Source organism: Mirounga angustirostris, unplaced genomic scaffold, assembly GCF_029215605.1.
Source record: "Mirounga angustirostris isolate CCGP_5_RB_7025 unplaced genomic scaffold, mMirAng1.0.hap1 SCAF_15, whole genome shotgun sequence".
Lineage (NCBI taxonomy): Eukaryota > Metazoa > Chordata > Mammalia > Carnivora > Phocidae > Mirounga > Mirounga angustirostris.
In genome coordinates, this window is record NW_026991723.1 from 84,236,064 (window position 1) to 84,252,758 (window position 16,695).

Consider the following 16,695-nt stretch of genomic DNA (forward strand, 5'->3'; position numbering starts at 1 on the left):
AGCTGTGGGACTGTGCGAGTGCTTCAAGAACACAGGACGATGGCAGGATTGCCAGATGATGGAAAGGCGACAGGCAGTCCACAGAGGGAGAGGTATGGGAAAAACATGAAAGCCATAAAATGTGAGCACATATATAGGGAACAGCAAGTGTCTGCACTGGGTTGGAGCAAAGAGTGTGTGAAGGGGAAGAGTGGAAAATAAAACGGTCCAGAGGTGGAGGGGATAAATTCTTCAAAGGCAGAGACAGTATCCAGTATCCATGCCAGGGCCTGGCACAGAGTAAAATACTGCTGTACAAATAACCAACTAAGTGAAGAGGAAATAGGGGCACTTACGTGGCTTAGCTGGTTAATTAAGGGATGACTCCTGATTTCAGCTCAGGTCATGATCTCAGGTCCTGGGATCGAGACCCACATCAGGCTCCATTCTGAGCAGGGAGTCTGCCTGAGGATTCTCTCTCCTTCTCCCTCTGTCCTCCCTACCCCACCCCACCCCACCATGGGCACGCTCCCCCTCCCCCGTGTCTCAAAAAATAAATCTAAAAATAAATAAATAAGTAAATGAAGAGGAAATAAACCATCTTCTGCCCTACTCTTTTTTTCTCCCCCAACATGGGGCTTGAACTCACAACCCAGAGATCAAGAGTCACATGCTCCATCGATTGAGCCAGCCAGGCACCCCTGCTCTGCTCTATCTTGACACCTTATTGCTATTCCCCACATAGAACAATCCCTGCTTCAGCTAAACTGGACTTTGCTCAGGTTATACCATTTGGCCAGGATGTCCTTCCCACTCTTTAAAATGTATACACTTCAAGGTCTAGTCTAGAATCTTTCCTGATCCCTCTCCTGAAACCCTGTAGTTCTGAAGGCTCTAATGATAAGTGTGATAAACATCTGTTCTCCCCTTCCAGACAATGAGCTCCTTTGAGGGCAGGAACATTCTATCCTACAGAGCACATAGCAGATATTCAATAAACGCTGTTGTTGGCATGAATGAAGTTTGATGCAACACAGGTTAACCATAACAGTACCCAAGTTCATACATCATCCCTCTATTTACCTTGGTTAATAGAACCTAATACACCATTCCTAGTTTTCCATTTGGACAACCCGCCAGACTGGGATCCTGCTTCAACAACAACTACAAGAGCAGCTAACATTTACTGAGTGTTTACCATATGCCAGACACCATGCTCGGCACTTTAGATATGCTATCTCATTTAATTTTCCCAATGCCCTTTTGTTGCACATTATTATCCCCTTTTTATAGGGGAGAAAAATGAGGCTTAGAATGTCACCCTGCTAGAACAGCCGTACAAGTAGCAAAGGCTGGAGCTAGGAACTGAACCCACGTCTGTCTAATTCCAAAAATGTGCCCTTAATCACCACATAGCCCTTTGGGTAAAAATGTTCCTTAGATAGGCTTGAGTGTCCAAATCCATGGTCCATAACAGCATCTAAGGAGAACACAATCATGCCTGGCCTTGCCAGAACAAAGAATCAGGGATAAAACCTAACTCTCTTCATTCTTTCTGTAAGACTCAAAGCTGGCTGCATAAGTGAGTCAAGGAGAAAAACTCTCCCTTTGCTTTCTACATCCATCACATCTTTTTTTTCCAAAGGCCTTTTAAGTCCCTAAAGCCTCATAAGCCCCAAACTTCTCTTCTATTAAACACTTCCCTTTGGCTACTAGTCATTTTTGCTGGTCTCTAAAAACTAATCAATAGGTGATATACTATAACACACACATGCGCGCATGCAGGCCCTCTGCAGTAATCTCGCCAAAGCCGTCAGGATCACACAGTAGGATATGCCCTTCGCTGAATGTTCCATGCTACAACCAGGGTAGGGATCCTTGCTGTCAGGGCCCAAGTGATTAAACTCTTGGAGTCAGAGCCTTTCCACAGGGAGAATTCAGACCCTCAATAAATCAGGGTAATCTTGTTTTATGAGGTGATCAGAAAGAAACAGTTTCCGGTTTGTAGAATTTCTAAAAAGAGCAGAACACGGAACCAGGGCCTTTAGGCTCTGCTTTCTAGATGCTGCGCATCCCTCAGTCTTAACTTCCAGCACTCTCACCCTTGCTCATTTCACTCCACTTCATTCATTCATTCTCAAACAGGTCAAGCTCCTTCTCAAGGCCTTCAGATGAGCAGTCCCTTGGACTGGAACATTCTTCCCTTACTAACTGACTTAATTCCTTTCTCTTCTTCCTCAAGAAAGCTTTCTCCTCCTCTCACCAGCTCCAGTCACCTGCTAGATACTCTTTTATACCCTTTGTAGCACCTATCACAGCTTGGGCTCCATGGTATGGGGCTCCTCTCTACCCTCTAAGCACAGTGACTGGCCTAGAGGGGGACAACATCAATGTTAGGGGATGAATAAACCCATGTGTGCCAAGAATAAAACCAACCACCTTTCAGAGGATAAAGCATGACCATCCAAGGGTCTGGACCATTGGTTCATTATAGGTTTGCTCAGAAGTGAGGTTGATGACAGAATTCCCATCATTTTCTCTTCCTCCACTGTATCTTTGTTACTGTTGAAAACACAGTAAAAGGAGCCTGGGCATTTTTGACAATTTACATTACAAAATACCTAAGAACTGTAATATATGATCAACACTGAGGCATCTCTGTCTCTCTTTCTCTGACTCTGGAGTCAGAGACTGAGGGCACACAAGCTAGAAGTACCCTACCTCCCATCAGGGAATCACTGAAGAAATGTCACCTGATGCATTACCAAACCATTAGTCAGGGGCTGCAGGGTGGATTCTGGGGCCAGGAGCCTACCAGAGGGATGCAAATCCCTGTGCCCTCACTTAGAGCCCATACAGGGTTTGTGGCTCGTCAAACATGTTTCCTTACTGCTCTAATGTACCAGTGTATTGCTTAATGAAAGTTCTTAATTGTAATTCAATTAATTACATACACAGAGTCCCCAATTACATTTTCCAATAAGACATTGGCTGTGGTACAGGTCTAAATGCACTTAACCAATTTCAATATATTAAGACCAATTTCCCTTGAATACTAATTACTACCTAATGATAAAATGAAAAGGGGGGAACTTTCAAGAAAGGGGGAGAGCGAAAGATGCAATTCATGTGGAATTTTCCAGCCCACAGAGTACAGTTCAGACATTCATTACTGAAGAAGTAGGTGTGGACAGGGCACAAGTTTGTCTCTGGTACAGGTCAGCACTGGTTTTGGCCAAGGTACCACCCACGCTTGGTGCTGGCCATTGCCAAAAGGGGCTTGTGGGAAGTCTAAGAGCTAGTGGGAAAACAGGAATAACAGAGGGGGAAAAGGCCACCACACACATGCACAGACTAGCTGTGGTGTCTGGGCAGAGGTGTGTGTCCTGTGTCTCAGGCACACAGACAGACACATACTGGACTTGGCCAACACTTGCACTGTGCATACACATCACTATGCGCTCTTAGTACACACAATCTCATTTAATCCTCCTAACAGCCCTACAGGATAGGGATCACCATCACATTTTACAGATGGGAAAATCAAGTTCGCAGAGGACTTGCCTAAGGTTACACAGTGCCTGCAAACACCTTGCTTTGTCCACTACAACACATTACCAACCAGTCCACATTAACCAGAAAGCAAGAGGCGCAAACACACAGGTATTCTTACATCGGGGACAATGTTTCTGTTTCATTTAAATTCTGTTAGCATGCAGTAATGCAGGGAGCTGTTACCCATAACTATATGGAAAAAACCTCCACCTGTACAAAAATTCCTTATAGTGAACACTTCCCCCCACCCCCAAAGTCAGACACATAACTGGCTTTTGGTAGTAATTCAACCTAAAATTCAAACCATGAAGACCACAGGTCATTTCTATTTGTAAATAGAGTTTATTTGCACGATCACATTTTCTTTTGCATTTATATGCCATATAATATATATATTGTACTATATAATAAAAGAGGCTTAAAGCCTTGGTATTTAAGTCACATGATAGAAATTGAGACATTAGTAATCTGTAGCTGAAGAATGCCTCCAGAAGCCAAATGGAACCACCAGGGAGTCTCCAGGGCTGGGACAGAGCACACACAGAAGGAGGGATCAGCCCACTATGAATAAGCACCGTGAAGAGGAACTAGAAATACATCGGGATTAGCAAAGAGTCATTCACTGCCTATGGTTGCTTCCTGCCTTCCTTTTTATTTAGTAGTACTGGGGGGTGGGAGGCCGCGGTGGTGGGGGGGAGCCCAAGTACATCCATGAAGAAACATATGGGTGTGGACGCTCATCCAAATCCCAAATTGTATTTAAAAGCTATCACATACTTGTCCCCTGGAGCCCTAGTGAGGAGCCTGCTGACACCAGGGACTTGGGAGGCTCACTCTTTCCAGGGTAATGAACCATACCTGGCCACAGGCACCCAGATGGTCCCTGCCCTGGGGAGGGGTGGGGGTGGTCACAGTCCAGAGTGGGGGGATGGGTCAATCCATCCAGTGGAATCAGTGATCAGACTGAGGTAAGTACTTCCTGAGTACAGGAAGCTGAGTCCTCCTCTGGTCTTCAAGGGGAATCTAAAGGAGCTGGAAGAGGCCTCCCACAGACTGAGAGCCAGAGATACTCTCCCCTCCCACAGTCCACTTATCTAGGTGACTGTCCACCTTGAGCTGAGGCCTTCCTCAGGATAGCTTTAAATTAAGGAAACTGAGGATCTCAGTCATTGAAATAATGGAAGATCTCCTCGAAAAGGAAAGGAGGTCAAAGGAGGTTGACCTGACATCTAGAGAACAACCAAAGCCTCTTTGTATGGCAACTTCTACTTAGAAAATAAAATAATCAGGGGTGCCTGGGTGGCTCAGATGGTTAAGCGTCTGCCTTCGGCTCAGGTCATGATCCCAGGGTCCTGGGATCGAGCCCCACATTGGGCTCCTGGCTCAGTCAGTGAGGAGCCTGCTTCTCCCTCTCCCTCTGCCTCTCTCCCTGCTCATGCTCTCTCTCTCTGTATCTCTGTGTCTCAGATGAATAAATAAAATCTTTAAAAAAAAAAAAGGAAAATAAAATAATCAGATTCAACTGTTGCACTAGAATTACTGGACAGAAGATACAGTTTTCCAGCTTCCCACCCCCAATTATTATTCATGCGATCAAGTGCAAATCACCCCTTTAAGCCTCAGTTTCTTCTATAAAATAAAGATGATGAGCACAGTGGCCTAAAAGGTCATTACAATGACAGAACTTGTATCTCATTTAATCCTCAAAAAACCCTTGTGAAATAGATTCAACCACCTCCATTTACAGAGGAAACTGAGGCTCAGAGAAATGACCTGATTGGCCTGACGTTAGAGGCTGCGGAGGCATAACTTTTAAAGCCCTACGCGACAAGGACAGACTCTTGAGTGATCAGACAGTAAAGAGACAGTGTCTGACATTTTGTTGGTACTCCACGAAGCCAGTTTAATTCCAGGCCTGCTTTCCTGATGATGGAAAATTCCCGAGTTTCTCTCTTAAAGTTGTGCAAAGAATAAGTTGGTTCGTGCTGCATTTTTCTTCTAAGGACCTGGGTGGGCTACCTACATATGATCAGTGGGTAAGAGAAAAGGTCACTGGCAACATTTGGCACAAAAGGAAAGTGAGGCTCAGTTAGGTGCCAGGATTTATATAGATGCTTGGACAAGAATGGAAGTCTTCTACCGTTACATCCTCTCCATAATGTACTCCATGCCTCCTTCTGGTCTTATTCCAGCTTCTGGCAGACAGTTGGCTGAAGGATATAGTAGATTATCAGACAAGAATCCAAACTGGAAAGCTCAAGGACTTTGGCTTGTCATTTTCTTTTTTAGGCCAAGATCCAAGCACAAATGTTAACTCTCAGTCCCCAGGCAGAAACTCTTGTCATTATCAGCTTCATTAGCAAGCTTCTCTCTCATAGTGTGTAAGACAATTGTCATCACAATTCTTAGGACTGAAAATTTAGTTTATTTTATCAACAATCTCAGGGTGGGCTTTGGAATCAGACAACTGACCTAGAATTCTGGTTCTATCACTGGCTAGCTAACTTTGCACAAGTCACAACCTCTCTCCACAATTAGAAAGGTATCTTATTAGGGTAGTTGTGAAAATTATAAGAGAGCGTTTGCAAAATGTCTAGCACAACGTGTATTTACAATAGAAGGCCTAAATAAGTAATTTATGAAACACCTTTTGATGTGGTTGGTATAAAAAGTTATGACCATCCCTCCTTGGAAGAAAAACGGAAAGGCTTATATCAACCCTTATGGCAGTATGCTCAATCAAATGGTTTTACTTATAAGGTATACATGTATACATCTCTCTGGGACAACAAAGAGTGGAAAGTACCCTGCTTCTTTTTTTTTTTTTTTTTAAGATTTTATTTATTTATTTGATGGAGAGAGAGAGAGAGAGAGAGACAGCGAGAGAGGGAACACAAGCAGGGGGAGTGGGAGAGGGAGAAGCAGGCTCCCCGCTGAGCAGGGAGCCAGATGTGGGGCTCGATCCCAGGACCCTGGGATCATGACCTGAGCCGAAGGCAGACGCTTAACAACTGAGCCACCCAGGCACCCAAGTACCCTGCTTCTAAGTTCTCTGGTCTTATGACACAGACTTACAGACTTGCCTGCTCTCCACTCCCCTTCCTCCCTCCATTCTGTATCAGTTCCTCCCCCCATCACACATCTCCTTGAGGGCCCCGACAGGTCTATGATTCCAGACCTCCACATCTGTGCCCATCTGCTCTGTCAGCCACAGAATGCTGTTTTATCTATTAATTATAATTAACATTTATTGAGTGTTTATTATGTGCCAGGCACCATTCTAAGAGCTTTATGATTATTAAAACTTACTGAATCCCGTCAACCTTATGAAGGCAGATAAACTACCCAAGAGAGGTTAAGTAAGTTGTCCAGGGTCCCACACCCAGTAAGTGACACGGCCAGAATGTGAACCGAGGTAATTTGGCTCAACAGCACAGTCTCTTAAACACTGCATGATAGACGCTCATAATTTAGTTCACCACTAAAACGGCTTTATGGACAGCAAGCCTGTCCTGATCAAACATACCAATAGAAACAAACAAACAAAAAATTCTATTCTGAAATATTTTGTCTCAATCCAACTTCTTAATATGTAGCTGTGGGAGAATAGTATTTGTTTCAATGGAATTTCTACTTAAAATTAAACAAAATATTAAAAAACCTTCTCTAGAAAAGGAATAAACTGCTTTTATAATTTACTTCCATTTTACGAATATTAGTTATAATATTCCACTGATTCCAAACCACTGACTGCCTTGTGCTCTTTGTAAATGCTGGTAAGGGCTTCTTTTACGAATACAATGATTTTATTTTTTATTTATTTTAAAGATTTTATTTATTTATTTTAGAGACAGAGCACAAGAGGCAGGAGCGGAAGAGGGAGAAGCAGACTCCCTGCTGAGCAGGGAGCCCGATGTGGGACTCGATCCCGGGTGCTCCAGGATCATGACCTGAGCCGAAAGCAGTCGCTTAACCAACTGAGCCACCCAGGCGCCCCTATACATGGTTTTAGATCTCAAGTGTCATAAGGATTGTTAAACTAAGAGCTACTCGTTTTTATTTATTTATTTTTAAGATTTATTTGACAAAGAGAGAAAGAGCATGAGAGAAAAAGCACGGGCAGGGGGGAGGGGCAGAGGGAGAGGGAGATACAGACTCCCTGATGAAGAGAGAGCCCGATGCGGGGCTCAATCCCAGGTCCCTGGATCATGACCTGAGCCGAAGGCAGACACTTAACTGACTGAGTCACCCAGGTGCCCCAAGAGCTACTCTTTTATGTAGTCTTTATCTGTGTGAACTTAACTTTATTGCTTGTTTACTTCTTAGAAAGTCATGCACGTTCATTATAGAAACTCTGGAAACTATAAGTAAAGTATAAAGAGGAAGGAAAATTAATTACCCAGAATCTTGTCAACCAGAGACAACCACTATTAATATTTTGTCATTTTCCTTCTACTCTTTTTGGTTTGTTTTTACATAGTAGATATTAGTCCATATGTGTTATTTTGTATCCTTGATATTTTTCCTCCTTAATTTACACCAAAAGTTATTTCTCCCATTGTGAAAACTCTCGTTAAACACAACTTATAAGAGCTGAATAACATTCTACATCTCCTGAGATGATTATCCTTTTGACTGTTACTGTGGCAAATTATCTTGACTGTTTTTTTTTTTTTTAAAGTAGGCGCCATGCCCAGTGCGTGGCTTGAACTCACAACTATGAGATCAAGACCTGAGTCGTGATCAAGAGTCGGGATGCTCAACCGACTGAGCTATCCAGGCACCCCTTGACTGGGTTTTCCTAATGTCACACTAACCTTGTACTCTTCTGAATAAACCCAACTGGGGACTGCTATATTATTCCCTTAATATAATACTGGATTCAGTTTAATATTTTGTTTAGGATATTTGTATCTATTTAAATTTTCTGTGTTGCATAGTCTTTATTAGGGTTTGGTAACAAGACTAAGGTAGCCTTTTTTTTTTAGAAAGATTTTTTTTTTTAAAGATTTTATTTATTTATTTATTTTTAAAGATTTTATTTATTTATTTGAGAGAGAGAATGAGAGAGAGCACGAGAGGGAAGAGGGCAGAGGGGGAAGCAGACTCCCGGCTGAGCAGGGAGCCCGATGCGGGACTCAATTGATTTTTATTTCCTTGTATATTTATATAAGATACTTATAACTGGCTGCCGACTGTGGGGATACCAACCTTCTGCCTTTGAGAATCTGTTGCTAAATGCAAAGATCATGTTTCACCATCCTGATGAAATCTGTGCATGCCTCTCCAGCAGAGGCTGTCAGGGCCCGTGGTCAGTGAATAGCAAGCTGGTCTTGCTTAGAGGGTCAGTGACTAAAAATTGACATTCATTCACTCATTCAATTTATACTTACTAAGCTCCTTCAGTACTGGCTTGTAGTGGATGATGAGTGAATATTTGCTGAAATAATGAGGGACAACCTTTATGGGTCAAGGATACCCTCACAGACCTGACAACCTAGTGGGGGAGATAAGACATGAAATGATCACTGAGAAAAATATATAATTATAAGCAGAAATATATCTAATGAAGAAAAAGTAGTATGCTCTATGACAGAATAGAATAGGGTATCCAAGTGAGGAATGGATCAGGTTTAGGTGAGGGAGGTGGGGGGATCACAGGTGGCCTCTTTGAAGATGTGACATTTGAATTGAGACAAAAGATGAGAAACAGTTAACTGGAGTGGGGGAAAGTGTGTTCCTCGCAGAAGAAATAGCCTGTGTAAATGACCCAAAGCAGGAATGACAGCGAGAGTTGGCTGCCATAATCTCAGTTTTCACGTCCTTGTCCCTTGAATCAGTGGGACTATAGAGGAGGGAGTGGTAAAGATTCACAACACGGAAACTGAAGAAGAAATGAACTGAAGTTTCAAAAAGGCTTACAGCATAGCTCTAGGAACCACTACACTGCCTCCTACTAAGGAGTATGCAAACAGAATTTTCTAAAACTAGAAGTCTGAGCAGTGATACTGACAAGGCCAGTTGTTTTATATACAAAATAGTCTTTGCCTCAGAAAAGGCCTCATATTTATTTCTAAGCTGTTTCCAGGGCTGCTCCTAACTTAGGAAGATACAGCTTAACAGAAAAATATTAATCACACAGTGCTAAACAGGATGCAGACTTTTTACCAAAATGCGTAAAATCAATCATTTCACTTTGGCACACACTTTTGGCACAAAGGCTGAGATCTGCCTTGGAAAACAAAGTCATTTCAAATCTGCCTAGAGAAGCCAGACCAGTGAGTGTTCCCAAACACAGGACTCCTAAGCATGTTTGCAACGGACAAAGCGGGCATGGAGCGAGGAGGCCAACGTACTGTTCTCTCGGACCAAGCAGAACTCCCATGCGCTCTGGCTCTCCAAAGTGCTCTCCAGGTCCACGGCGACATTGGGCTCGCTCTGCTTCTCCAGGCGGTACTGAGGGCCTGGAAGATCAAAGGGGCAGGAGGAGGGGAGGAAGTCTGAAACAATGAATTTAACATTGAAAAAACACCACATACTGGCGAAAAGCTGATAAAGCATTAGGCAAACTGCTGAAGTCTGTCTGAGGGGGTCTAGCTATCCAAGATGGAAGAGTTTGGGGTTTTTTTCCACAAGGTTTTTACACACTTGTTTGTTCTATTATCAGCTCCGTTTTTGCTCAGCTCCCCCAAACAAGGTGAGAGGTAGATGGCTTTTGAGCTGGCCTGACTTGGAATCACAACATGGCTACACGGTTTCTCAGATATGAGCAAATAACCTACCCTCTCCAAGCCTCTGTTTCCTAATATGTAATGGGGGGATACTTACACTTTAAGGATTATTGTGAAGATTACAGATGATACAGGAAAAATACTTAGTAAGGCACCTGCCTCATAGGAGGCACTCCTATAGAAGTACTTATTAATAATCATTATATAATAATGAATAATCAATTATAAGCAGGAATAAAGTATGTTTAGAACTCTAATATGACGACAGCCCAAAATTTTTTAAAAATTTAAAACGCAGGTGAGGTAAAAAAAAATCTCTGATTTCTGGGTTATGGTAATAGACAGTAGCTGCTGATTCATGTTTTTGTTGAAACATTCATGAAAACACAAAGACACGGGTTCAATAATACTGAAAACCAGGAATACTAGCTAGCCTGTGTCACACAGGGGGTTCTGGCAGATCTTAATAAAACACTGGGGCATTTTATACATTTATTCATGTATTTCTTTGTCAAGCCAAATGACAATCTTGTTCTCAGATAACACCTAACAGGTCCAATGATCAGATTCAAAAGACTGCTCCTGTTGTTAATGGTTATTGAAAAGATTAGAGGCGTAAGAAACTGTCTTATTATTTTGACTATGAAAGGCGTGTTTGGTCAGACAGAGGGGAGGTGTAAGAGATCTGAGGAAAGCATCAGAGGCCTTCGGGGCTCCCAGGCGGAACACATATTTTTAGATATGTTCTTCAGCTGTTGTCAACTTGTTGTTATTCATATCCAGTACTACTCCTTCACTAGTTGGAGGCATTTCACTCACCTCCTCCATGTCATTCTCCTCCTGTATGTACTACGTTCATCGAGAGCACTGTCGTGTCATGTCAGTTTCATGGGATAGTCTATCTTTTCTCTAATTGGTATGTCATTAGCAAGTCTCAGAGTTCTTACACACATTGAGTCTTTTGTACACTACTTGTAGCTCTTAAACTTTTACTAAGTCAACAATGTTCAAAACACTTATCTAACTGTTTACACAAATACATACTCAGAAGCCTACACAATTCACATAAACTCTAATACACTATGTTCAGGTCATGAGGGTACTGTATTTCAACATTATATACAGTTACATTTTCATTTCAAAAATATTTAGCAAATAAAGGTCTCCGATGGCTGTCACCTATCACTGACATCTTCAATTACCAGGCATGTTTGCTGCTGATTGCTGATCCCTCCACACTCACTGGGGGAAAGTAATCACAGAAAAATCATGCCCAGCTGAACTTTCAGAAAACTTAACTGGTGAGTAGATTCCTATGTACCCTCTCCTTTCCTTCCTTTCCCCTCCCAGCACCCACCTTTCATAGCTTTGGGCCTCTTCAAGCCCATGAGGGGAAGGGAGTCACCGCTGAACCTAGAGAGCTGCTTTCTAAGGCACTGGCCTGTTAAACTATCTCGGACTGCCCACCCCCAGTACCTCCCAGCAACACAGTGTGCCAGACACTGACATCCACTTCTATGAATTTACAGGGAAATTGGGTACAAAGTTTAGCTATAATAGTGCACTTTTTTATGATGGCCAAAATTTGGGAACACCCTAAATATAACAACAGGGGACTGGTTAAACAAAATATTATGAAAAACCATAAAGATATTAAAAGTGATGCTGCAAAAATACTTAATTTTATAAAACATGTTTACAGTATGCTACTTTATGAAAAACCAGCAAATTATAACACAATACGTGTAGGAAGATTGTAATTGTGACAAAATATGTGTAAAGTCCAGGGGAAAAAAAAAGACTGCAAGGTTATTTCCAATATGTGAATAGTGCTTATATTGGATGGTGGGATAATGAGCGTTTTTATTTTTCCTTAGTGTTTTTCTGTACTTTTCACATTTCCTATAATAAATAAAGGCTACTTTTATAATTTAAAATACATCATATATACTTACAAGTCCCTGATTTCTATTACTATGCCATTTTTCTGAGGATACCATAATTATCTCACATTGTAGCTTCTGTAATGGGTCTTTCACATGTGATCATTTAATCAAAACAAGACATTTACCTGTTTATGTAGATCGCTATTTGCATCTTAAGTAACCCTATAACTTAGGCTTGCTTAGTCTGACTCTGAGCACAGTGTACAGGGGGCTGGGCTTCTCAAGCTGTCTGCCTACCTGACAGCTGGACTGTAAATAAGCCACCACTTTCCTGATCTCTGGGAGCCAAGGCCTGGCTGCATCGGGGTGTATATCAGGCTGGTCTCCTTTGCACTCTTTCCTTCCAGTCTCTGTGGCTGCCTAGGAAACACGACGAGGGTAACCAGGGGAGGCAGGGAGTATGAGGAAGGGTTCCTTTTTTTTTTTTTTTTAAAGATTTTATTTATTCATTTGAGACACAGAGATACAGAGAGAGAGAGAGAGAGAGAGCATGAGCAGTGGGAGAGGCAGAGGGAGAGGAAGAAGCAGACTCCCCGCCGAGTCAGGAGCCCGATGTGGGACTCGATCCCAGGACCCTGGGATCATGACCTGAGCTGAAGGCAGACGCTTAACCATCTGAGCCACCCAGGCGCCCCGAGGAAGGGTTCCTTGTCCTTAAACATGATGAGCCCCTGCACCACTCTCAAAGCCCTAACTGCCATCATTCAACATTCACTCTCTTGTTTCTTGGGTCTTGCAGATATTTCTATTAAAATAGTTTGTTTCATGAAAGTAGCTTTAGGATTTTCTCCTTGAAGCCTAATATGATGATGACTCTCACTTACTGAATGGCCATTATATGCCAAGCATTCTACATGTTACCCTAGTGTATGCTCACAACAACTCTAAGAGGCAGATATTATCATTCCCATTTCACAGATTGGGACCCTAAAGGTTGGCAGGGTGAAGTAACTTGGCCAAGGTCACAAAGGTAGGAAGTAGGACAGGGGAAATAAAACCCAAGGGTCTTAGGCTCTAAAGCCTCTGTGTTTTAAACCTTTCTTCCTCTAGCAAATATAAATTACTGGCCAATTATAAAGAGGCCATAGTTTATACCATAAGTATAGATTTTTGTAGATTTGTAGTTTCATTTGGGTTCTGAATCACTTAACTTGTGGTTTCTATAAATTCAAAATGAAAATGATCTGAAATAATTTATTTTAATGAAATCCATACATACTAAATATCCTGTCCAATGGCTATATCCTGGGTCCTTATGAAGACAGATCACCTTATTTTTCCATCCATCCAGGAAGGCCCTCTCCCTCTTATCTTTCCTTAAGAATGTTCTTATGTGTGCCCAGTTTTGTCATTAATTGAAATTTTCAGTGTCATTTTCTGTCCTGGGTACTCCCCCTGTTCTTCCATAAAAGCTAAAGACCAACTTGGAAACCCATTTCTGAGCTTAGCAAAGGACTGATGGGTCTTAACTTTGGGGAAGATAGGGTGGCTAAGCTGGACTTGAGATCAAAACCCAAATGGAAAACTGCCTCTTACAAATACCAACTTCACTCCTAATTCTTGCCCAGTGGATAAAATAGCTCACACAGAAAGACTGCTGCACGCATTTTTCCCTGAAAAAGTCAGATGGATAACTTCAGGCCACATCATGTAATGAGAGGCAGGGTATGTATGAGAAGCCATATAACCTGATGGTTAAGGGCATGGACTTGGGACCAGATTGCCTCGCTCTAGTCCTGGATGATCAACTTAGCTGTATGATTTTGGGGCAACTCAATCTCTTTCAGTTTCTTCATCTGTAAAATGGGGATAATAATACCTCGTAGGCCTGAGGATTTGATGAGTTAATAGCTGCAAAGCAGTTAGAACAGTATCTGATACATTATAGTGTTACGTAAGTGTCAGCTATCCACCACAGCCTCGTCACGGGACTATAACAATACTGAGAGATCCTAACATGGTAGGGCCTACTACTGTGTGCCTGGTACTGTGCTAGGCCTTTTATTCAGATCATCTGATTTGTCACCCTAGCATGTAAAGAATATGAATTCCATTTCATGCAGGAAGAAACTGGGACTTACAAAGGCTAAATAACGGGTTCAAGGTTCCGTAGGAAGTGGTGGAATGAGGATTCATAGCCAGGCTGCCCCAGCCTGCACTCTGTAATATGTACAAATCATACCACCTCCCTCATAGCAAGTTCTTAATATAACGTCTGGTGATGATAATCAAGATTATGACAACCCAGACCTACTAGATCTATCAACCTATAGTTTCTATCAAATGCTTAATTTTCAGGCAGCTAACATGGGAGAAAAGAAAAAATAGCAGCCAAAATCACTTTAAAAAGACAAGCTGTGAGGTCAGTTTCTATTAATATATTTTTGCCAAGGAAATGATTATATAAAAGATAAAAGTCTCCTTCACACTGAACAGAACATAGTTCTCAAGGCAACATCCACCTTTAGAAAAAGGTTTTAAAATGTCACAGCTGCGCATGAAGCCACACGCCCTCTACTTCGCAGTAGATGTGGACACAAAAGGAAGATTCTGGGAAGCAGTTACTGGGCAGCGACAGGAAAACCTATCTGGGCATTCCAATGATGTATTTATTGCAGCAATACCATGTCACCGGATGGTCTAGGAACAAAATGGTGCTCTGGGCACTTTGGGAGTGATCCAAGTTATAATACCCAGGCAGGATTTTTATAGGATTTTGTAAACCCGAGGCAAACGTCGCAGCACATAAGTTTCAAAGAAAATCTGAAGTATCTGCTGGATAGTGGATACATACATGGTCAGTCCAGCTTCCTCTATCCCTTCAATCCTTGACTGAAACATCAAAGGTTTTAGCACACAGTTCCTTAACAGCTTAGAGCCAGCTGAGAGTTGAAATCCAGTGGGAAGCAAATGTAGAAGCCCAAAGAGAGAGACCATTGCCTCAATCACTCTGCATCTTCTTTCTGAAGTTTCGGAGAAACTTCCTTCAGACCTCACTCTCAGGAAAAAGCTGCACTTTCTCGGAGCAACTGGTTTGCTCTTTTGTATCTTTAGATAGTTTAACATAAATCTTGTAAACTAACTGATAGTTTCCCTTTCTCCTTTGCCTGTGAGGAAGCTCAGCACTAAACATGTGATCCAACTGTGCTGACTGGGCACACATTTCTGTGACAATTAATCCTCTGGATCTTTATTTTCCTTTTCCTTTCATGTTGTCTTTCAGTTCATGTATTTTCATCCTATTATAAGGATGTATATATTCCAAATGCTCTTTGGATTGAAGTGAGATATAAATGAATTAAGCTATCACTGTTATTGCTGAGCACCGGAACAAGTTTGAGGACCACCTGTCTGAAGAAAAATGATGAAGTCAAAGGTTGAATACTTCCATGGACGTGTCTTCATGTCAATCGTTTTCCATTCACCAGCTTCAAGAGCTGCTTTAATCTGAAAGAGCTTCTTGTAGCCAGAAAAAGATGCAGTATGAGCCAGTAATAGAAAAGGCTGGATTCCGAGCAGAAAACTCCAGGTGTCTGCACCCTTTCAGGGAGTGACAGGGCCAGACATGCATTCTGGGGAAGTTACTTAGCCTCTGCGTATTTTCTCATCTGTAAAATGAGGATAACAGAACCTCCCTCAGAAGGCTGCTGTTAAGATGAAATGAGACAATCCTTGACTCCTTCAGCACAGTGCTCAGTGACGGCACCTACTATTGCTAGTACGGGCTGGAACAGAGCCGGCTGAGATGAGGTGCAGGCAGACCCCTAAGTCAGGAGTCCCAACGGGCTAACAGCCCCATTAAGGGAAGATACACGATGGCAGGGAATGCTGGCATCAAAACAGCTGTCACATCCTTTCTCATGTGTGTCCAAGGTAGGGGTGCAGGGTGGGAGAGGGGGCATATCTATTTAAACAAGCTTGCTTTTAAGTTATAAGATTAGAGACTTGTTCAGCAGCCAGGATCCCTAAGGTTCCCTAGGCTCAGGCTCAACAAATATAGTCTGAGAATGATGAGTAAAGGTCATGCAGCCAAGTGGGGTAGCACCAATATCAAAGGACAGGCAATATTACAATGCCATCCAGACATCCACACAACAAACGTATCCTGAGCATCAACAATGACCCAGCCACTGTGATGAATAATCAGTGATTCCTGCCCTCAAGTGAGCTGGGGGAGGTGGCAGGACACACAGGAGGAGATATTATCCAAAGGGCCCAAGTCAGTGCTCCTGTTCGGTAGGGCTAGATAAGGTGCCGTGGAAACACAGAAAAGGCAAACAGTGAACTTCCTCTACCCCGAGGTGGAAACATCTGAGCACAGGCTTGAAGCAGGACTCAGAGCCAGTGAAGCAGGGGAAATACTGCATTTCTACAGAGGGAATACGATGTCCAAAAGCAAGGAGGTACTAAAGAGCCCACACGGACCAAGAGAAATTCAGTGTGGAAAAGGTCTCAGTTCTATTGGGGTGCGAGGGGAAGTGGGT

At 42.5% G+C, this 16,695-nt stretch overlaps 1 protein-coding gene across 11 annotated transcripts in view; it reads right to left on the minus strand.

Moving 5' to 3' along the window:
• Positions 1-16,695, minus strand: part of MAPKAP1 (MAPK associated protein 1) — a 244,863-nt gene that overhangs the window by 50,343 nt on the left and 177,825 nt on the right. For 10 of the 11 annotated variants that reach the window (XM_064579505.1, XM_064579506.1, XM_064579496.1 and 7 more), the window contains one exon: positions 9,891-9,998. The exons of the other annotated variant lie outside the window; for it this stretch is intronic. In XM_064579505.1, the coding sequence (XP_064435575.1) occupies positions 9,891-9,998 (108 nt within the window). The remainder of the gene's footprint in view (positions 1-9,890; positions 9,999-16,695) is intronic. 11 annotated transcript variants of the gene reach the window in all.